Source organism: Notechis scutatus, chromosome 1 (genome assembly GCF_049901735.1).
Source record: "Notechis scutatus isolate UNSWTSFEM ecotype Mainland chromosome 1, rNotScu1.2, whole genome shotgun sequence".
NCBI classification, from domain to species: Eukaryota; Metazoa; Chordata; class Lepidosauria; order Squamata; family Elapidae; genus Notechis; species Notechis scutatus.
Genome location: NC_142009.1, coordinates 72556647 through 72579328, shown reverse-complemented (window position 1 = coordinate 72579328; position 22682 = coordinate 72556647). Strand labels below are relative to the sequence as shown.

The 22682-nt window shown below is 38.8% G+C and overlaps 1 protein-coding gene across 1 annotated transcript in view; it reads left to right on the top strand.

Annotated features, from left to right (window-relative positions):
- Nucleotides 1-22682, top strand: part of MTR (5-methyltetrahydrofolate-homocysteine methyltransferase) — a 79047-nt gene that overhangs the window by 4675 nt on the left and 51690 nt on the right. The window contains exons 2-9 of the mRNA XM_026669412.2: nt 1347-1558; nt 4373-4462; nt 7534-7603; nt 13973-14065; nt 14438-14544; nt 15557-15616; nt 17367-17461; nt 22274-22374. Of these exons, the coding sequence (XP_026525197.2) occupies nt 1347-1558; nt 4373-4462; nt 7534-7603; nt 13973-14065; nt 14438-14544; nt 15557-15616; nt 17367-17461; nt 22274-22374 (828 nt within the window). The remainder of the gene's footprint in view (nt 1-1346; nt 1559-4372; nt 4463-7533; nt 7604-13972; nt 14066-14437; nt 14545-15556; nt 15617-17366; nt 17462-22273; nt 22375-22682) is intronic.

Genomic DNA, 22682 nt, shown 5'->3' with positions numbered 1-22682 from the left:
CCTGTTTCTTGGTCCACTTAGTTGATATTGCCAATTAATGGGACTCAAAGCACGGCCCTCTGCCTAATCTCATTAGCCCGAGAGATATACAATAATAGGAGATAAATAGTCCCTCAGGTAATCTGGTTTTAGGTCATGAAGAGCTTTAATGCATTCGTAAGAGTTTGGGTTTTGATATTATTGTTTTGTTTATTATTGTGAGATGCCAAGAGTTTGCTATAAATTAGGAAGGAAGGAAGAGAGAGAAAGAAAAACATTATTTGGGAGCAAGTTGAACTCAACTCAATTTTAGTACAAAACCAACAAGCACAGATTTGGGTTGCTATTTTCTGTTGTATTTCCCTTAGAGCTTAATTGACCATAGAGAGCCACAGCCTCCTGAGCTGCCGCATACTTTTCCAGACCAAAAGATTTTCTGTCTCCTGTTAGGCTAACTGTACTGTACCATGCATGCAGCAAACAGCTGTAGCAAAGAAAAGGAAAAAAGAAACATATCGTCTATGGATTTTTCAGATTGTTCCTGGCGAGGGAGGAATGAAAGAAAAAAAAAATGCAAAGCAGGAAACAGTAAGAAGTCTGTGAATTGCAAACAGTCACACAACAGGCATATAAGAGCAACCAGGGATATTGGCCAAGTGTAACAAAAGCCTATGTCAAAACCTGAATTTCTTCAAATACAATTTCATAGGACCCATCAGATGTGCATGATTTTAAAGTACTTTAAACTTGTAGAGTAGGCAGGCATACCTGAACAAGGTTCATTTGTTTAGTAAAGTTCCGTTGTAGCCATAGTGGCGCAGTGGTTAGAATGCAGTATTGCAGGCTAATTCTTCTGACTGCCAGCAGTTTTACAGTTCGATCCTGACTAGCTCAAGGTTGATTCAGGCTTCCATCCTTCCAAGGTCGGTAAAATGAGAACCCAGATTGGTGGGGGCAATATGCTGATTCTGTAAACAACTTAGAAAGGGCTGTAAAGCACTATGAAGAGGTATATATGTCTAAGTGCTATGTCTTAAGTGCTATTATTTTTTTAACTTGAAATATCATTAAATGACAGCTTCTCTAATCTGGGGCTTCTTAGTTGTGCTTGAAATAATAGGTTTCTAGAGATCTGTGTGTCTCAATCTTTAAGTAAGCACCCTTTCAGAATGTAGCTAGGCCATAAGCTGCTTTTTTTGTCCTTGTTCTAGTTGCAACAATACGGATTATTTTATTTATTTATACAACACATATATTTGCCTTGCTAAAGCAAATTCAAGATGGCATGTGCATAGAGCCTATGATTGATTGCGAGAAGAGGTGATGATTGCTTTAAATACAGATGTTTTCCAAATGTTCTCATGCAGTTTCCAAAAAAACCCTGAAAGAGGAGATAGAATCCATTCTGAGGGAGCACATTATGGTTTTGGATGGAGGCATGGGGACCATGATTCAGCAATATTCCTTAGGAGAAGAGGAATTTCGAGGTCAAGAATTTAAGGATCACCTGAAACCACTCAAGGGAAATAATGACCTGTTGAGCATAACTCAGCCTGATATCATCTACAAAATTCACAAGGTGAGTACAGGTTGTTCTATGAGTCTTGTACTAGAAAGGGTTTATTGATTCTTCTGACATGTATAACAACTCTTGAAAGCTACATTCACGTGCTCTACTTGGCTATTTTAAACTGTGTGAACTTAACTCCCAGAATTCTGGCTGGGGAATTCTGGGACTTGAAGTCTAAACAGCTTAAAACTGCTGAGGTTGATAAATATTGGTATGGATAGAGCACAATTATGGGCACTTTCCTCAAAAATGATTCTTGAGATGAGGGGCATATGAAGATGATTGCCGAGTATTGTTCAGTGAAAAAGGCAACAAAGAGTAAATTATAATGGATGGAACATTTTCACTAATTTGAATGGGACTGGATTATGCTCATATTTTGTTACTCTCACTTTTAAAAATACATTGATGAATTAATCCCTATTTTGTGATACGGTTCTATTATTTGCATCTATGATCCCCCAGAAACCAATAAATGGCTGGAAAGCATTAAGAATATATACATTTTAGCTCAGGTTAAAAAGAAAAAGTGTAAGAAATATTAGAAAATGGGGATTTGGTGACAAGAGATTGGCTGTGATGATCTAGAATGGAGAAAGGCAAAGTGGAGGGGAGTTTTGAGGTATTTGGGTGTAGAAATTGACCAGATTTATATCCCACCTTTTATTTTGTACCCTCAAAGACAGCCTGCATAGAGTAATGCTCTTTCCTCCTGTTTTCCCCATAATAACAATCCATGAATATGGCATGAATTGGGCAGAGAGAGTGTGATTGCCCCTAGCTGATATTCATGCTTAAGGTGGGATTGGAATTTCCAATCTTTTGCTTTCTAGGCCACTATACCAAGTGGTATAAACACTATACCAAGCGGGTTCCCAGTTTGGAATGCAGAGTTTTCATGTTATTTGGGGTTTCTTTATGCAGCACAAAAGCAAAGGTGCCCCTTGTTAACATTTTGACTCTGAGGCTTGACAACCTGTCCTCTCTGTAATTCCCTGGTGCTTAAATGGTACTATCAAACAGGAATGGAAAGGAAATTTCTAAGAAGTTACTAGTGCTACAAAACTATTATCCAGGTCTGAGCCTTTAACATCCATGCATTGATAATATGTACCAGTGTTTTACTCCAGGATCTGTTTTTTGAAAACATTCAGTGCCATTAGCTTTTGTGAATCGCAAATACACAAAAACACACAACATATTTACAGAAGTGTTATTTCAAAAGAAATAACACTTGAAAATATTGTTATTTTCTTAATTTTTAAGAAGACTGGGTTACACTGAGAAATATATTCAGTCATCAGTCAATTTCACTGAAAATCTAAATTGGAAATTCTTCCTGGTAATGTTTGATTAAAATGCAACAATCTGTAATTACCTTTGTCCTCATTTATTTTCTTTACTGCTGAAGGGAAAAAAATCCAAGAGTTTAAACTGAGACAGTCATATTGGAGCATCCAAATCTGAAATATAACTACATTTCTTGTACAGTATAACATGAATATGAAACAAGAATTGCTTCTTTTGCCACTTTCAGTTATAATTTAATTGTATAATATATTGTAGCGTTTCCTCTCCTGCTGTTCAAATAATAAAAATACATAAGCTGAGTTTGCAGTTGAGAGGATTTCTAAAGCTTTTCCTCTAATCTCAAAGATGAATAACAGAACTAAAAGTGATCAGTGAAAATGTCCCATTTTACACCTAATTACTTTACCTGCAATGGTAGACAAATTGTTAATTATATGTAATCTATTCAAGAAACTAGTAGACAGTGTTTTGCTCATTGATAATGTAACTTTGGGCTTTATTAGAGCAGCCATCTATTCAGTAGCCATTGACTACCAGTTCTGTTTTCTGACTGTTTAATAATTTAATTACAGATGAACTTTGTTTTACTTTGCTCTTCAGCTTACTAGATTTGAGTGTATAGGTATGTCTACAGATTTCAAGCAGCATCTACCGTGTTTCCCCAAAAATAAGACCCAACAGGTACAGACCTCATTGAGTTAAAATCCATAGTAGGGAAGGTTAGATTATACGTTCTCAAAAAATATGTTCCTTTTTCAACAAGCCTATTGTTCCACATTTCCCATTCTCAGTTACCTGAATTTCCAAGTTTCAGTTGGAAGTTTTGGGCTAAATTGATATAAGACCCTGGTGGCAGAATGGTAGTATGTGCTCAAGCAACTTTCCATTGTTTAGTTTTCGAGTCCTGATTGGCTCAAGGTTGACTCAGCCTTCCATCCTGCCGAGTTTGGTAAAACAAGGACCCAGATTGTAGGAGGCAATATGCTGACTTTGTAAACTGCTCAGAGAGTTATTGTAAAGCTAGGGTCCTAAGCACCTTTTGGTAATCCTTCGCCTGGACTAGTACCTGTCCTGGAACAATTTGTACAGGCCCCGTTTTGGGTAAAGTCCATCTTGTTTGATGAAAAGTTAGATTCCGTGAGCTTTCTCGGGTAGAAAGTATGTTCGTTTTGAACAAGCCTATTGTTTCATCGGGGGGGTTCTCATACAAAACTAATTTCCAGGATCTTTCAGCTGGAAGTATGGGCAATGGCGCTATGAGTCCATGGACAAAGGTCAGAAGGAGGAGTTGAAGGTAACTGTTAGCGGGGATGGCTGGTTGGTCGTGCTTGGCTCAGGTTGCCACTCTGATCGGTTCCAGCCTGCGATGATTTTGTGAAGCCAGGTACCGCATGATTTTGTGATGCAATATGCGACTTTGTAAAATGGTGAGACTGCTGTAAAGCACTATGTATATGCTATAAGTCTAAGTGCTATTGCTACTGCTATTCAATTGTTCTGTTCTGCTTACAGGAATACTTGCTTTCTGGTGCTGATATCATTGAGACAAATACTTTCAGCAGCACTAAAATAGCACAAGCTGACTACAGCCTTGAACATCTGGTGAGAGTTTTGGATTTATTCCTTATCAAGTTTGGGTTTTCCTCTGATCAGCTTTGACCAGGCTGACTGGCTGGGAATCATGGCAACTGAGACCAATGTGTCTAGATTGTACTAGATTGGGAAGGGAGGGATGCTATAAAGCAACTTAAATATTCATGGGAAAAATATATTTTTTGTGTGAGGTCCATTAGGTTTGTGATAGCGTGGTTTTGATTTGTTTGTTTTTGATAAAATGTGATTTAGTCTTGGAAATTAGGATTGGATGAACAGGAAATAACCCATAAGGATTAACTCTGTGGCATTAATCCATCATTCATTCGGCACTCGTGTCCCATTTAATCATTTGCCAAAAGAGCCTCATTGCAAAAACAGCAGTGCTTTGCAAGGTAGACCTTGACTTTTGAGCCCCAGATTTCTGTTGTTAAGTGAGACATTTGTTAAGTGAATTTTGCCCCATTTTACGAGTTTGCTTGCCTCAGTTGTTAAGTGAAACACTGCATTTGATGCCCTGAGGCCAAGACATTCTGGATCAAAAGCAAAAACTGGCTACAGGAGATCACGGGTTATCAAATTGAACTCAGACCAGAAACTTTTCTCTTAGGAATTATTAAAGACCAACATCCAAAAAAAGTAAAATATTTAATATTATATATTTTAACAGCTGCCAGAATAGCTTTTGCACAAATGTGGAAGACTCCTAATACCCCTAGCGAAGAACTAGTACAGCAAAAAATAATAGTAAGCACTGAAATGAATATGCTCACATTAAAATAGAAAGAAAAAGAAGACTCTGAATATTTTTTAATTTGGCACAAATGGTACAATTGGATAACAAATAGGAATAAGATGTGAAAATTAATTTGTAAGAGACCTCAAGAAAATCAATTGTAGATATGTAGAATATCTAAGAATATAATTATTGATAAGGATATTAATTAGTGATTGACAAATGTATATGTAATGTATTAAGATTTATAAGATAAAAACTTTTATAGATGTCAAAAATGCTGTTGAAAATATGATGAATTGAGTTGTAATGATGGAAATACAATAAAAATATATTTAAAAAAAAGAAACACTGCATTTGATAAGTTAGTAACCTGATTGGTAAATGAATCAGGATTCCCCATGGACTTTGCTTGTCAGAAGGTCACAAAAGGTGATCAAATGATTTTGGGACACAGCCACAGTCATAAATATGAGCCAGTTCCCAAGTGGCTGAATGCTCATCACATGACCATGAGGATGCTGCAATGGTTGTAAGTGTGAAAAATGGTCATAAGTCACTTTATTCAGTGCTGTTGTAACTTTGAACAATCACTAAATGAACTGTTGTAAGTCGAGGACTACGAGTATTTCCAATTCATTACTGTAACTATTTGTTCTTTCCCACTATTGTTGATGCTTGTACAATGTTCCTTTGTAGTAGGTTTATGTAAATTAATCTTTAAAATGCCATTATCTGGGTGAGGACTTTTAAGACATTCGGTTTGAATGGTGAAGATCTTGTTTTGTTAAATCATTTTTCTTTGCCTTGAAAAAAAAGCGAACAGATGCCATATCGGCAGTGATAGATGTTTGCATCTTTGCAAGACTCTGCCACCTTTCATATCCTGTTGTCTGATCTGAATAGCAGACAAGGCATGAGTGTTTTTTTTAATGAATCATCTCCAGAAGGCTGTTTTTAATCCTGTCTTGTGTTTTTCGCTGACATCATTTTCCAGATCCTTGAGATAAATTTGTTTGTAACAGTGCTGTTTTGGAGGTGATGGTGAATTATAGAAGTGGTTCCGTGGAGAGGGGTTTTTCCATGGACTGTAGGAGGCGTGGTTTCGCCTGTTGCCTGTATCCCGTGGATGGGGTTTTGCTTATTTGCGCAGCCCGGTTTCTGGCATGCCATGGCCTGGTGCCAGTCCACGAACCGGGTATTGGGGACCCCTGTTAAATGTATAATCCACGGGTTTTCAAATTCTCGGCTTCTTTTAATGCGGCCAAGAAGCAGCTTTTTTCCCCCCTTCTATTTTCAAGTATCTTTGATTTGGCTTACTTATCCAACTATGTCAGAAATATGTATGTTGTAGAGCGGCGGAATAACCTGAGGCAAAGTCGGAGCGAACTTCAGCTGTTACTTTATTGAAACAATAAAGGGTTGCCGTGGCTGTCGCGCTAACAAGGCAGCCAGCTGGAGGACAACAGCTGATGCCGTTTGACAGCTCCCTTTTATAGCCGGCTGTCAAACGGCATCAGCCAATAGGAACGGTCCGTGTTCCCGCTGGAAACACGGACCGAGTGAAGACTTCGGCTTAGTCTATTGCGAACGCCACAATGTAAATCTCATTTTGGCTTAATGCAGTATGTAAACCCTTCTTTGCAGTGGTGAGATTCAACATTTTTTACTATTGGTTCTGTGGCTGTGGCTTGGTGGGCATGGCATGGTTTGGTGGCGTGGCTTGGTGGGCATGGCAGGGGAAGTATACTGTACGATCTCCATTCCCTCCCCACTCCTGGGGAAGGTTACTGCAAAATCCCCATTCCCTCCCCAACCCACTAACCTGCTTTCCAGCTCCGTTCTCCTGTGCAGGGCAACAAAAGAAGACCCAGCCGATCTGCTGGGACTCGGGAGGCAGAGAATAGATGGGGGCGGGGCCAGTCAGAGGTGGTATTTGCTGGTTCTCCAAACTACTCAAAATTTCTGCTACCGGTTCTCCAGAACTGGTCAGAACCTGCTGAATACCACCTCTGCTTCTTTGCCCATGTCCTGTCCTCACCCACCTTGATTCATTTCAGAAGTAGAAATTCCTAAATGTGTAAAAAAAAAAATGTTTACAGCAAACTGGCATAATCTCTGTTACATTTCATTGTGGCTTCAGTGTGTTTTGGGCCTCAGATTAATTCTTGCCAGTTGGTCCTTTAGAGACAATCTGAAGATTGTTAAAGATAGGTGATAGTATTAGGAGCCTCTGTACAAGATCTTTTGACTGCAGAAGTATCATGGAGGATTCAGTGCAATGAAAATGAAGATTAGTGCTTTTTTTGGTATCTATCTACCATTTACCCCCAATCTCTTATAGGCTTATCGGTTAAATAAAACATCAGCCCAGATAGCTCGAAAAGCAGCTGATGATGTTACTGCAGAGACGGGTGAGTAACTTGACACGCTGATATGCATTTGTAGCATGAGTTATCTAGGCTTGCAAATGTGATTTTGGCTAAGGTTTAAGTCACCATCTTACAATTGTCCCTCAATGAAGAGTGAAAAGCACATATAAGTCATTGGAGCAGTGTTACCTAATTTGTTGTCCATCTGGAATTTTGAGATACAATTACCCGAATTTTAGCAGTACTTTTTGATTTTTGTATTTTTACCGGTAACCATTTTAAGTAGTTCTTGATATTTTGAGTCTGCCTTTCTTTATTATTTTTTATGCCAAGCTGAATGTTCTAAGGTCCAAGTTCTGATGGCTTTTAGTATTGTGGGAAACAATAAATGCAGTTTGTGGAGCAAAGATGTAATATGATCATAAGATGGTTGCTGTATTCTGGACCAATTGAAGCTCTTTAACGCCAGCTCCATGGAGAGAGCGCAGTAATCTACCCAGAAGGTGACCAAAGCATCAAGGAAGATGTGTAATTCTGCGCAACACAAAGTTGTGCAAAGGTCAGGGTGCTATCTGTTCTTCAAACAGGAGCTGTGAGTCTAGGAGAACTTTTCAATTGTTTATTGATCCTATGCAACCCTACCTAGCATTAAAGATGGAAAATCATCAACTCTAAAGCCACTCTCTCTTGCTAGATTAACCTGAAGTCTGTTCTTCCCCATTTATGGTGGTTTGACATTGAAATGAGACACAGGGAACTGTCTCTGAGAAAATGCCAACCCTGAGAGAACTCAGGTAGCAGTATTTATTGAGAAAACACACAAGCAAAATATACAGTATGCATATTCAGAAAACAATGACCTCAACAGGAGATTACTTCACCAGCATGAGAACACACAATCTTGGAAAGTCCCAGATGTTACCTTGCTAGGATGAGATCATGCAGCCACGGAAAGTCTCATGGGAAAGTTTGGAAAGTCCCATGAGAAAGCACAACTGTGTATCTTGTACCTTGAACTTTCACCCATTTTCCTATTCCTTCTAAACTGGCAGAATCAAAACAGAATGAGGCACTCTGAGCAAAGATACTCCTACCCCCACCAAGAATGCCCACATCTTCTAGACTTACTGCTAGTTATACAAAGGCCTTACAGAAAATGATAAAATGATCAATAGGTTATATTACCACATTCCCTCCTTTTTTATTTATTCAAAGATAGGGGGTGTTTTAGTGGCATAGTACACAGTTCCCTCATGACCTGATCCCTCACGCCGGAAGACTGAGGTACACATTTGTAATAGATTAGGAATACATTGAATAAAACAACATAATAAGATACATATAGCAATAATAATAACAACCCCTTGCAATAAGGAGCGAAACCAAGATCCATCAGGAAGCCAGGACCACAGACTGTCCCAGAATGATGCATTAAACCCATCAGCTCCAGATTGATGCTGAGCAATACGATCTTCCATGTCCTGAACAGTTTTTGTAATGTTTGGCTCATAATTATGTATAAAAACACAACAATGTGAATGAATTAAAGCACAAACTCCTCCTTGAGCAGCTAACATAATATCTAAAGCATATCGATTTTGCAAAGTAACTGTACGAATTTCAGACATTTCTACATTAATCATCTTAATATTCTTTATAGTATCATTAAACATAGCAACAGTAAAATTATTTAAAATATGAATATCTCTATAGTTCATAGCAATTCCCAAAGGCGGGATAAGACCTCGAGAAATTTGTGTCCATAGATTACCTCCCATGGTTAGGATCTGGAATTGCTCTGTTGTAGCACAAGACAACTGTTTTCTCCAGGTTGCATTCTTTATTAAATCTTTTTCCTCAAAAGGCACTCCATGCAATGTTAGTCCTTCTCCCACTCTCCCAGGAAGGTGCATACACAACCAACAATTGGTGATGTTCAAGTTTTTGGCAGTTGTGCGCAAATCTTTAATGTAATTATTATCTATCCACAAATCATCGCCCAAATCTCCGGCACGCTGAACATGCTGTCGCTGCTCTCTCCGCACCCGAGCAGCCCAGGACAGATTAGGCAGAATCAGCAGGATCAGGAACCACAGATGCGCCATCCTGCTCCTCCGAAACTTCCTTCACAGGTGCCTGCGAATGATCAGGCCGAACACACCGACCAGGAACCCAACGAATTTGACCAAGATGTTCAACTGCTGCATAACCACGTCCCACGTTATCAGCTCAGCAGGAACCCATGCCGGATCCGGAAGGAACCGCACCAACACCCGAGGTCTCACCGCATCTGTAGAAGGAGAAGAAAAATGCCTGCTGGCCGCGCTCGCAGGGGGTTACCAGACAAATTTAAAAATTTAAAGTATATAAAGCTAGATTTAATTGATCTTGAATCGCCGGAAGCCCCAGGAGCTTCCCTCCTTTTTTATTTAATTTAGTCAACATGGTCTTGAGCGTGGAATTATGACGTTCTACAATAGCTTGCCCAGTAGAATTGTATTCCACAGACCATTGTTTAGGTGTACCAGCAACTGAAAAAGTCTTAATGCAATGATTGATGACATGTTTAACCATCTCACCTCTTTGAGGGGTAGCCATTAAAAATCCTGAGTAAGTATTCCACAGTCACATGTATATATTTCCAGGGCGCAAATGATGGATATTGAGTAACATCCATTTGCCAAATCATTGAAGGTTTCAACCCTCTGGGGTTAACTCCCATAGGGATATTCGTGCCCTGCTTTGAACAAGTTGGACATTGTTGAATTATGGCAGCAGCTTCTGCAGTAGTAAGTTTAAATTGCTGTGCCAATGCTTTAGCGTTTTGATGAAAATAACTATGACTATCCCATGGCTGGACAGTGAGGACTGAAGTTACAGCACTGTCAGCTTTGGCATTACCTTGTGATAAAATTCCAGGCAAATTACTATGACTACGAATATGAGCAACAAAACACACATTCACACGCTGCTCCAAACATCCTTGTAACAACAAAAGCAATCTTAAAATATCAGGTGATATTCCAGGAGACAAATAAGAACCTGCTACAAAGGGTAACAAATTATACACATACAATGAATCCACTATTAAATTAAAATCCTGATTGTGAAAATTTTGAAAAGCCAAAACTACAGCAGCAAGTTCTGCCTGCTGGGCAGACTTCTGCTCTGAAGTCACTTTTGTATGCCAAATTCCAGATTTATCTTTCCAAACACAAGCACCAAAAACTTTCCCTCCATCAGTAAAAACTGTAGGAGCATCTGATATGCCCAATGGTATCCTTTCTTACATTTTGGGCACACTGATTTAGGACGAACACCCTGTCCCATTGATCTCTTATTTTGCTGACTTTGACCTCCTCCAGGAGCCCGACATTGCGCTTTAAAATGTCCAGGCTTCCCACAATTGAAACAATTCCCCTTTTGAGCATGTCCTGTTTGTAAAGCCAGAGCTAAAGTTTCCATGTTAAAAGACTGACTCCCAACCTTCCTACATGCATTAATCAAATCTGCGATTTCTCTCTCCCCACTTGCTATAAGTGGATTTAAAATCTTTTTGCAATCTGTATTAGCTTGTTCTACTGCTAACTTAAAAAGCAACTCTTTCTGGGCGAATTGATTATCAATTTGTCTTTCAATAGCCAATTTCAGTCTGCTAATGAAATTTTCATAGGGTTCATTGTTCCCTTGTTTGATGTTAGTAAAGGTCTTCTCACCACCTTCGCCGTCAGGGAGAGACCCTATGGCTTGAAAAATTATTTGTGGGAGAAGAATGAACCCTTCCTCAGGCATACCATCTCTCTGTTGTTCCACTGTTGTAAAATTACCAGCTCCGTAAAGCTGATCTGGGGTAACATTTGCTGTTCCCCTCTGGACTGCCAGCTGTCTCCATTTCTGATCTAACACCAAATATTGAGCTGGAGTTAAAATCATATTCAACAGAGCTTTCCAGTCAGCCGGAATCATTTTATTTCCATAACCAACTGCTTCTAACAATGCCTGAGTATATGGCGTTCTAACACCATATTCTTTTGCTGCTTGCTTAACTTCCCTCAAAATTCTGAGCTGTAAAGGCTTCCACTCCCGCTGTTGGATTTAATGCAGCATCCATGACAATTTCCACTGGATTAAGTTGAACTTCTACTCCAAACTCCACCAAATCATCTCCTGATAATTCCCCTCTATTCTTTGCTTCTTGAATAGCTGCAGTAACTGCATCCACCTGAACCCTTAAAGGTAAACTCTTATCCTCTGACAAAGTATTGCTAGCGCCAGACAGTTCCCCAGATTTATCTGGAGGTGCCGTCGGCGGCAACAAACGTACCGCATGGTAAAGCGGCAAACCTTCTTCGGGGGTGATAGGAGCGGTTGTTCATAAGTAGCTAATGCATCCATTATCACTCTCCAGGTTAACAAAATTGAAGAAGGGGCACGAGGTTCCTCGTGCAAAAATTTCCCTATCTTTTTCCAGGACTCTACTTTAATACTACCTCCCTCCGGATATGACTTAATATTTTTCCAAACATACTGTAGTAAGTCCTCAATTTCTTTCTTTCCTACAGCACAACCCCTACTGCCAATTCCAAACCCAAAACTATTCCCAATGATCCCTCTCAATTCCCTGATGTGCTCTTTCTGAGCCTTCGAGAGATCTCCCCCATACTCACGAAAGAATCTATCTTCGTCCAGCGAAGAAGATGAGGGCCCAGTCGACGTCCGCGACGATGAGTATAGGATGCGGGAAACGCGATAGCTTTCCAAGCTATCACGTCGGGTCACCATTTATGGTGGTTTGACATTGAAATGAGACACAGGAACTGTCTCTGAGAAAATGCCAACCCTGAGAGAACTCAGGTAGCAGTATTTATTGAGAAAACACACAAGCAAAATATACAGTATGCATATTCAGAAAACAATGACCTCAACAGGAGATTACTTCACCAGCATGAGAACACACAATCTTGGAAAGTCCCAGATGTTACCTTGCTAGGATGAGATCATGCAGCCACGGAAAGTCTCATGGGAAAGTTTGGAAAGTCCCATGAGAAAGCACAACTGTGTATCTTGTACCTTGAACTTTCACCCATTTTCCTATTCCTTCTAAACTGGCAGAATCAAAACAGAATGAGGCACTCTGAGCAAAGATACTCCTACCCCCACCAAGAATGCCCACATCTTCTAGACTTACTGCTAGTTATACAAAGGCCTTACAGAAAATGATAAAATGATCAATAGGTTATATTACCACACCATTCAGACCCCCACATGCTTGCTATGAGTATAGAGCAGCGGTCCCCAACCTTTCCATCTTGGCGGCCCAATGGGGAGCAGAGGGGATGGTTTTGTGGGAGGGCATCTACCGTTTGTGCAAATGGAGCTCTGTGCCTGAGCCCAAGTACCATTGCTCGCGCAAATGGAACTGCTCACCCGTCACTTGCGTGGTCCGATTCCAAATGAGCCATGGTCTGGCTGTGGGCCATGGCCTGGGGATTGGGAACCTGTGGTGTAGTGCGTAGAGATACATTGCTGCTATGAGAGAAAATCATACTAGAAATATTGACTTTGGCCAAAATCACCCTTAGTAATTTGGAATGGGAACAATATCAGAATCGGTGAAGTCTTAACACAAAGTAAGTAGGATCTCCATGTTTAAGTGTGAAGTCAACATTTTCTTTTATGTTTTTCCTGCCTTTGGGCTTTTCTTCTTAAAATGGTGACATTTGGGCTTTTTTTCTTAAAATGGTGCTAAGGATTTAGGATTATGCTGTTCTTTTCAAAGGCTTCCTATTGCAAAAATGGTAGGAAATCAAAAATTTGGCAGTACCATTTTAAGAGCTAAAAGAAAACTCAGTGGCCATTTGTAATTCTGGGGTCACAGTTTGTCCATACCTATCTTTGGTGTTCACTTCAGGATTTTGTTCATTTATATCCTAAAACAATGGTCATTATTATTAATTAGTGTATGAAGATCAATAGAAGCAGACTTGTACACTCTACAAGATATTTTTTGGCAGAATGGATCATAGAGCCTCGGTGGCGCAGTGGTTAGAGTGCAGAACTGCAAACTACTTCTGCTGACAGCCAGCTGCCTGCAATTTGGCAGATCGAATCCCACCCGGCTCAAAGTTGACTCAGCCTTCCATTCTTCTGAGGTGGGTAAAATGAGGACCCAGATTGTTGGGAGCAATATGCTGACTCTGTAAAACCACTTAGAGAAGGCTGTAAAGCACTATAAAGCGGAATATAAGTTTAAGTGCTATTGCTATTATCTAATCTCTGGAAGGCAGTCATGGTTTTTCATTACTACATATAAATGAAGACCATAAGATCGGATAGTCTATTATTTTGCATTTCTTTGTTTTACAATCCAAAGCTTGTCATTTAAATATTATCCTTTTCTCCTTTGTTAAGGTAGTAAAAGATACGTTGCTGGGGCGATGGGCCCCACAAACAAGACCCTTTCTGTTTCCCCATCAGTGGAAAGTCCTGATTATCGGAATGTTAGTAAGTATTTCCATTGATAATCTTAAAACTGAAAATGATTATTAATTTGGCTTTATCTGCTTCTGTCAGTTTAGTTCTAATTGCAGTTCTGCCATATTGACTCAAAACATTCAATAGTTCTAAATATTTTCTCACTTTGAAATTTTATTTCATGTTTGGCTACAGTTAATAAGTTAATACTGATAAATTAAAAGAGCCTCAGGTATTTTTTAAATAGTTAAGCAAAAATTTAGTAATATCTGATAGCCCATCTGATGCTAGCAATCTCATGTATTACCTCAAACAATAAGGAATTACAATGCAGGTTTAATTAGAAGCTGAAATGGAAAAGTACATTTTTCATTGTTGTAACTATTTGTTGCTGTGTTTTAGCTTTTGATGAATTGGTAGATGCCTACACTGAACAAGCCAAAGGTCTTTTAGATGGTGGGGCAGATATCATGCTGGTGGAAACCATATTTGATACAGCCAATGCTAAGGTGAGGTTTTATGTAGAATCTTGGAAGTTCGTAATGATAATGCCCATTCCCAATAATATGTGAAAATGAAGTCATTGCATAGACTAATCAGGCTATGTTGCCAGATATCCTTTTATTTACTATAAAATAAGAGGTTGGCTTTTTTTTAAGGGCAATTGAAAATTTGAGTACTGCTGTCCTATGGTTTATGACAGGGCTGTCAAACATGCGGCCCACAGACCAGATGTGTCAGATGTTGGCCACACCCATGCCTGGTTTAGCGAAGGGGGAAAAAGTCCCAATATGTCATGTGACACCATCGTGACAACACAAGTTTGACACCCCTGGTTTATAACATTCGCAATTCAGATTTGGAAATCTGTGTCAGGTGATTTTTAAAAATGTACTTTTCCCTTAAGTAAAGAGAAGTTTTCGAAATGAAACAAGAAAAAGGGACACAGTAATCTTTATCTGTTTTCTGGAATTCTTGTACAAAGTCAAGATAGTATAGTGAAGCAAATAGAGCCAAACCTGAATCTTTAGTCTAGTTTGCCTAAGAGATGAAGTTTATAACATGGATCATTCCTTGACTTCTCTCTCTCAGCCTTGAAAATCTCTGTGAAGTTCATACTGCAGCCTGACTGAAGCTTTAATATGGGTTTAAAATAAAGTTTGCGAAATATTGCATTTTTAAAAAATGTGTACCAATATGTTTTCCGCATTGTGCTCAGTTGAGGTAAGGTCTTATTAAGGCATCTTACCTGATTCAGTTTCTGTATGGACTCTCAGGGTCTATTTTGTAATAAATCCTGCAATAGATGACACAGGTCAGCGTGTTTCTTGTGGTTACAAATATCCAGCAGGCTCCACTGTGGTTTGCATACTTTTCTTGACTCTCCGTATGCATGTTTTGGAGCAGGGTTGAGCTATACACTTTCATTAGTAGTAATTTGTTCCCTTTCTCTTCCATATTTATGAAATGAGAATTTCCTAGAGTAAAGGATTAATTTACTGTGATATTTTCATTGGACAGGCAGCTCTCTTTGCTATCCAAAAGTTATTTGAAGAAGAATATGAACCAAGACCCTTGTTTGTGAGTATATTTTAATTAAACTTAGAATTATCCAGTTCTTCTGAAAAAGATTTCATTTCCCTTTTTCTGCAGTAGTTAATATAATCAAGAACACTGTGTTTTGGAAACCTCAGATATTCTGTGTTAGCTTGCTCTTTCCAAGATGTGCTTTATAATCATATTATATGATAATAAATAAATGACCTGCCATACACAGCAGTCTGAAAATGTCCCCTCAATAATATTACCAGTGTGCCAAATAATAAGAATCTTGCCTGGCCTCCTAATTATTGTCCCTTGGAAGATGCCAACCTTGAATCCGAGTAATTTTCACACTAAGTTATGGCTTCATTAGCTGATAAAGCTGAATTGTGGGCTCAGCAACTGTAATATGTGGCATATTTTGTCTGTTTTACATGTTCAAAAATATGTTAATTCCTTCCCGGAGTCTCTGCATACTAAAAATACAAATAATAATATTGCTCAGTGTGCAATTCTGTGCTCTAACTCAGAGGGTAGCTGCTGCTGAGTCTTGGAATGCCCCCTTTTCTCCCCACCTGCTGCCTTTATGTTTGCTGTTTTAAATGTGCTGAGGTTCAGCTGGGAACTTCAATAGCAGCTGAAAGCTTCCTAAATCTTATTGACAGCTTCCTGTTCCCCACTGCTCCATACAGATAGCAGGCAACACCTCCTTCTGCCTAGAGCAGCCAGACTGCCTGGTACAAGAGTGGGTAGTTGGATGTTTTGATGAGATAGTTACATCCCATCTGTCCTTGACTGACCAATGTTGGTCAGGATTGCAATAGAGCCCAATAAGTTGTCTTCTGCACCTTGTGACCTGATGCTGGGAGATGATAATCCCAGCAGGGAACATCTGTCATTGACTAAAGGAAGGATATGTATTTAACACATATATTCTCCACAGGCTCTTGGCACTTGATCCCCCCAAATTATTTGGCTGACATGAGGGCATTTGTTGCACGGAAAGCAAGGAAAACCAATCATTTTGCTTTTATAAGCTTGTGGTATTTTTAGGGCACAATGGGTAGGCTGAATAGAGAAGAACTTGATATGTACAATAATTTAGAGGATAGTCTGTTGAACTGATATTGCTGCTACTTTTGGTTCTGCTATATGTTATTGTTTCCATAGAGACCTTAAGTGACTTTGTGTTGGTTTTTTTTTTTTTTTTGGTAGTGAACATATATATATATATATATATATATACTGTATGCCAGATTAGAAATATAGCCCTAATTAAAAAAGGCTTACAATGTTCGGAAGAAATGTCAAGCTTCATAAGGCAGAATAAAAGACAGATGGGAAGAACTTATTCTCATACTGCTATAGAAAATGGACTTTTTAATTAAAAAAAATCCCTATTTGAGCAAAATCATTAAAATTCGATTGGGTTTTAAGTATTGAATACAGATAAAAAATTTATTCTGCTGTGCTTTCTGGATAGAGCGGCCCTTTCCAGGCAGTTCCCCTTAAAGGGAACTGAAGCTTCAGCCCAGGGGTAGCTGGGGTTTGTGGGTATTGTAGTCCCCCAATGCACAGAAGGGATCTGGATATTGTGGTCCCCAAATGCATGGAAGGGATTTGACGAAAGATGGGATGGGGGGAAAAAGTCACTCATTTCCAATTGTGTGGCAAGTTGGATGTTTTCCACAGAAGCATTAAAGTTAAATTCACTTTAGCATCTATTATTGCACTGTTTTTAACATTGTTGCTTTGCCTTCCCCCCTACTCTTCTCCTTGTGGTCTACAGGTATCAGGAACCATTGTCGATAAAAGTGGCCGTACTCTTTCTGGGCAGACTGGGGAAGCATTTGTCATCAGCATATCTCACAGCCAGCCACTTTGGTGAGAAAACAGACACCCTGGATATGCTTTACAATAAGCGTTGCAATAGATTCTATAACCATTTTGCTAAAAGAGATTCCACAAGGAGCTTGCAGTTGTTAATTGCTGCTGTTGCTCAGATTATCCACAGTCTAACACCACTGGCTGTTTTCAGAGAAATCATTAATTTCAAAGGATTCATTTCTCCATAGGAAAATGCAGATGATAATCTGGAGAAATCAAATCCTGCCAGGCCTCTCTCTTAGTATGGTTTCTTGACAGCTGGAAAGGGTGCTGCCACACACACACACATCAAATTGTCTCATAAGTGCTCAGGGTCAATATATCAATTTTCTATCCACTTGTGTAATCTTGATTTGCTTGCTGATTTTCTTCCCTACAGTTTGTGCATTGGATATGATTCCAAACAGACCTGCCCTTTTCCTCCTCCAGTTTGTGCTTGAAGCTTGAAAACAGTTAATAAATACCGCCAAGCAGATGAGTACTTTAGGTTTATTAGCTGAAGAAATTAGAACAGCTGCTTTGTTTGTCCCTGGTTGACAAAATTTGTCACATCTGGTAAAGTTTGGAAATGCTTGACGTGAAGCTCTACTGCAGTTAATTCATCTCATTACACAGATGCAGTGCAGCAGTTACAGGCTGAAGTCAGTTCTGCTCTTCCTCTCTGTTTTTGTGTCTTGGGGAAATGACTGATCAAAAAGGAGAAAGCAAGGAGAAATAGAAAATCTGTAAAGGAAGGTCAACAAATGAGGCTGGTAGGAAAAATAGATGAAATGCATCTATTGGGGCAAAGAACCTAAAGTGAAAAGGGAGCTCTGATTGGCGAGTTAAAAAGTGTAAAAAGCTTATAAACCAGACATGACTTAACAGAATTAAATGGAAACAATTTATTTATGGATTGATAAGGAAGGCATCTTTGGCCCTACTTTATACTGGCTACAGGTCTTGTTGAATAATGGGTAAGATATATATCCTGGGGTGGGATTCTACCGGTTCGGCCCGGTTCGGGTTAACTGGTAGCTCCAAAGATCAGCTGGGAGCGAACGGGTTCTGTTTGCTCCAACCATCAGTTGTTGGGCCCACCCACCCGGGCCTTAGGCGGTGCTTTATATCCTGTTTTTCAAGTTCAGCTGATTCGTGTAGCACAGTGGATTGCTGCGCATCAGCTGTTAAACACGCAGGGATTGCTGGAGAAGGTCAGTAGTAGGAAGTGCTCTGCGCGCACTCAAAGCATGCGCTCACCGAATGGGTTGTTACACCAGTTGAATTGTACCCTTGTATATATCTAATTTTATTTATACTATTTGAATGACTGGCAGCCATATACCCTTGCTATATTGCCTATTCTATCATTACATGCCTTTGTGAAGCAGTGCAGACGTCATTGATCTTTTATACAATTAATTGGTGTCTGCCAATTTTATAATTATCCCAGTTTGTTTTTAAAATGTTAGCGACATTGATCATGTAGAAAAAAAAGTAAATGTGGAATCTATGCATATATTGAAGGATACATAATCAACTGCATACAAAAAAGGAGGCATTTCTGATCATGTTTCAAAAAATGCTGAAGTGAGCAGCAGAAGATTGCAACCTTTGCAAGGTACAAAGCTAAACATCCAGTTTTTCTGTAGATTTGAATACAGCTGTTTATAGATTCTGAATGAGAAAAAGTGACTACAACAAGTGAAGAGATTTGGACAGCTTTCTAACTATTACTTTGTAAAAGCTGGGTGGCATCCTTTGCAAGAACAAACAACTTTGCAATATTTCCTCTAGCCAGTTAAGAGTCTGTTCTTTCTTTTGAATGTGTTCCCTCATTTTTACTTGCAAAACTCTTCTAGCTCAGATTTGAAATACTCTTATATCACCCTGGGTATGATTTCATGTTTGAGATTTCTCAGTACTGTTCAAGTCTGGGGTCAATGAACACCGTTGAAAAACCATTACCTTTTCTGTTATATATAGTTCATGGTTGATTGAAAGTATGTATCAGATTGTTGTCTTGCTAAAATCTGATCTCTTCAGCTTTAGTGTCTTTTTACCGACCATGGAATAATAATTTCTAGGATATATTGAATCTATTCTGCTATTCTTATTATACTCTTGGGCTGCTATAGATATCCAGTGCATATTAGAATGTTCTTTGTGTTTAATTATTTGTCTTGTTATTGTGACAGCTGTCCTAGGTAGATTATTGGTCAGGTGGTCCTTGCTTAACAACACCTGGGACTAGCAATTTCATTGCTAAGCAGCATGGTCGTTATGTGAGACATCACATAACCATGATGTGAGATTTTACTGTCAGCTTCTCCATCTTTGGAAGCAGGCTGTGAAGTGCGCAAATAGAAATCACATGACTGACAAAACACTGCAATAGTCATAAAAAGCTGTTGGTTGCAAATTGCCTGAATCTTGATCACCTGAGTGCCACGACGTTCCTAATTACAACAACTGGTTGTAAAGTTACTTGTTCAGCACCATGGTAACTCTGAATGGTTGCAACACAGGACAGTTCAGTGAAGACTAGCTGTATAGATGGTATTTATACTGTGGATAATTTCTCTACAGCTAAGCCTCTCAGTAGGCTATTTGCAGTGAATTGTGAGTTCTTGTTTAGCAGAGCTCATACAACCTTCATTGCTGACTGAATCAAAGATTACTGCTTCTTAGCGCAAATAATCTCTGCTTAATCAAAGATTGATTGAATCAAAGATTGCATAAACCTCCCCATGGATTATAAAAAAATGTAAGAAGTCTATGAGATGGCTTTAGTTTACAAAATATTAGGAGAGTGTCCATTGATAGGACTGCCAATTTAAACATTTTTTCAGAAGTTAATAGCGACTATAATATTTTTAGAAGATGCAGTATTACAATGGAATACATCTCTTACCTTTTGCACTGCAGTGAGCAGAGCACTGTTATGTATCAATAGGGCCATGGACCTTTTTTTTTTTTTTTTTTAATGAAAAACTTCACCAGCAGTCTTAACTGCAATCTCTCTGAATCTTCCTTCTGTAAGTATGTTCTCGCAATAGCAGCCTGCTGAGAGATTGTTAAAGCTTAATCTGAACTGGAGGTGCAGGGAATCACTGCCTCATAAGAATTGAAGCCCTAAAAGAAGAAAAAGAAAAAAGAAAAGAACTGAAGCCGTAAATTCAATTTTACTTATTTTCACATGAGGGAAAGCTTTACTCTCTTCTTTTCTTCAGGCATCCTAAAATCTCTGACCCTCCTTGTGCTTTTTATCATCAGAGAGGATTATTGCTTTCCTTTTGTTTTTATAGCATTTTAAAGAATCATGCTCCTTGGTAAGGTGAAGGAGATGTTCTATATTATATCTATATTATTTTATTCTTTTTATTGTTTTATATGGCATTTTTATATTTTTGTAAGCCACCTTGAGTCACCATGTATGAGTAGGTGGCAATATAAAATTTCTGAATATGTATGTAACTTCTCAGGTAGTCAAAATTAGTTTGTTGGAATAAATCGTATTTGATAATTTAGGGTAGCTCTTTCTCCAACTGACACTTCAATTCCCAGAATTCCAAGTAGTACTTATGCTGAGTGGGGAATTATGGGAGTTGGAGGACTTCTAGCTAGAGACAGGTGGGCAAGGTATTTTCTTGTGAGGGGGGCATATTTCTCCTGATCAGCTCCTTGAAGTAGCAGAGGAATTGCAGCTGCTCCGTTTTCTCTGATAGAAGTGATTGTTGGGCATGTATAACCATGCCCAGAAAACCTCAGGAGGCCATTGAAGCAACTACAGGGAGCCTTCACGTGGCTTCTTTGCAGTTGACATATGTGAATCCAAAGCTTGGTGGAGGCTTATCTTCTACAGACTTGTTTTTGTTATTCAATGAGATTCTCACCTTTATTCCTGACTAGTTACTAAATTAGCTTTCTGCATGAAGCATCTCTGGCAACCCCAGCAAGCAGCTGCTGCCTAGGAAGCTAATCACTGATGACGTTAATCTTTCTTATTCTAACTACTTATTTAAAAGATTTATATGGCTGCCTTTCTTAAGCAACTTTTTCTAGCTTTGGAATTTGAAATTGCAAAATACAGTTGAATTGGGAAGTTTATATGAGATTTCACTCTCTGTCCCTGCCCTCCTCATGTGTCTTTGGTTTTAATGTTTGTTTTTAACTTTTTATATTTTAGCTTTTATGTAAATAAATAAATGATAGAGTTGACACTACTGGAACATCTGTTATTTTCAGAATGTCCCCTATTCGAAATTGATTTTTTTGCTAATCTACTATCTGCAGAAGTAGTAGCATTTGTATTATATCCCACTGTATATTATTTTTATATCACTCCTCTGACAGGCACTCAAAGTGGTTTGTAGAAACAATTAGATTCCCGTAAAGCAAATAATAAAGCAATGAGGTTGCAATAATTGATCAAAATATTTGGATACTGCAAAATTCCATCTGGTCCCAAAATATTCCCAATTATGTAAATCTCATCTAGATTCTTGAATTAGGTGTCACTGGTTTTAGTCCACACAATGCTTTTTACATACCATGCTATGTATTTTTATACCTAGATCCCATTCCAGTAGAAAATTGATGGTTTACCATATTTATGCCTGAAGAAAAATTTGATCACAAGATACTTAAATGGTAATGAGCAAGTGTCCTTTTGGATGAGTTCAAAACAATCATCTGTTAGGGGTGCTTTAAACTGGATTTCTGCATAGACAAGGAGTTGGTCACATTTTCCTAAATGACTACTTCCAAATGTATGATTTTGTGATTAAAACAAACTTGGTTTTGTTGGATTCTCTTTTATATTTGCAGCATTGGATTAAACTGTGCTTTGGGGGCAGTTGAAATGAGACCTTTCATTGAAGCAATAGGAAAATGTACAACTACTTACATCATTTGTTATCCCAATGCAGGTATGCATAGATCTGTCTGAATTCATCCCTTTCACAACAGTTGAAACAATAGGTGTTATGAAAGCATGTACCGGTGCCATTATCAGCATTAAAATGAATTACTATGCTGAATAGCTTGTCAACCTGTCAGAGGTGAACCATTTATGAAATTTGGGGTGAATGGACTTTCTTTGTTAGGTGCTTGTTTTTTCAAACAAATGTTTCATTGTTTGGTGTCTTACCATGTGACAGATGAGCAGTGACCATTAAAATTAAGTGGCTTTAGTCTATGGCAAAATGGGCATACTTAAATGAAGTCAGAGGCTTGA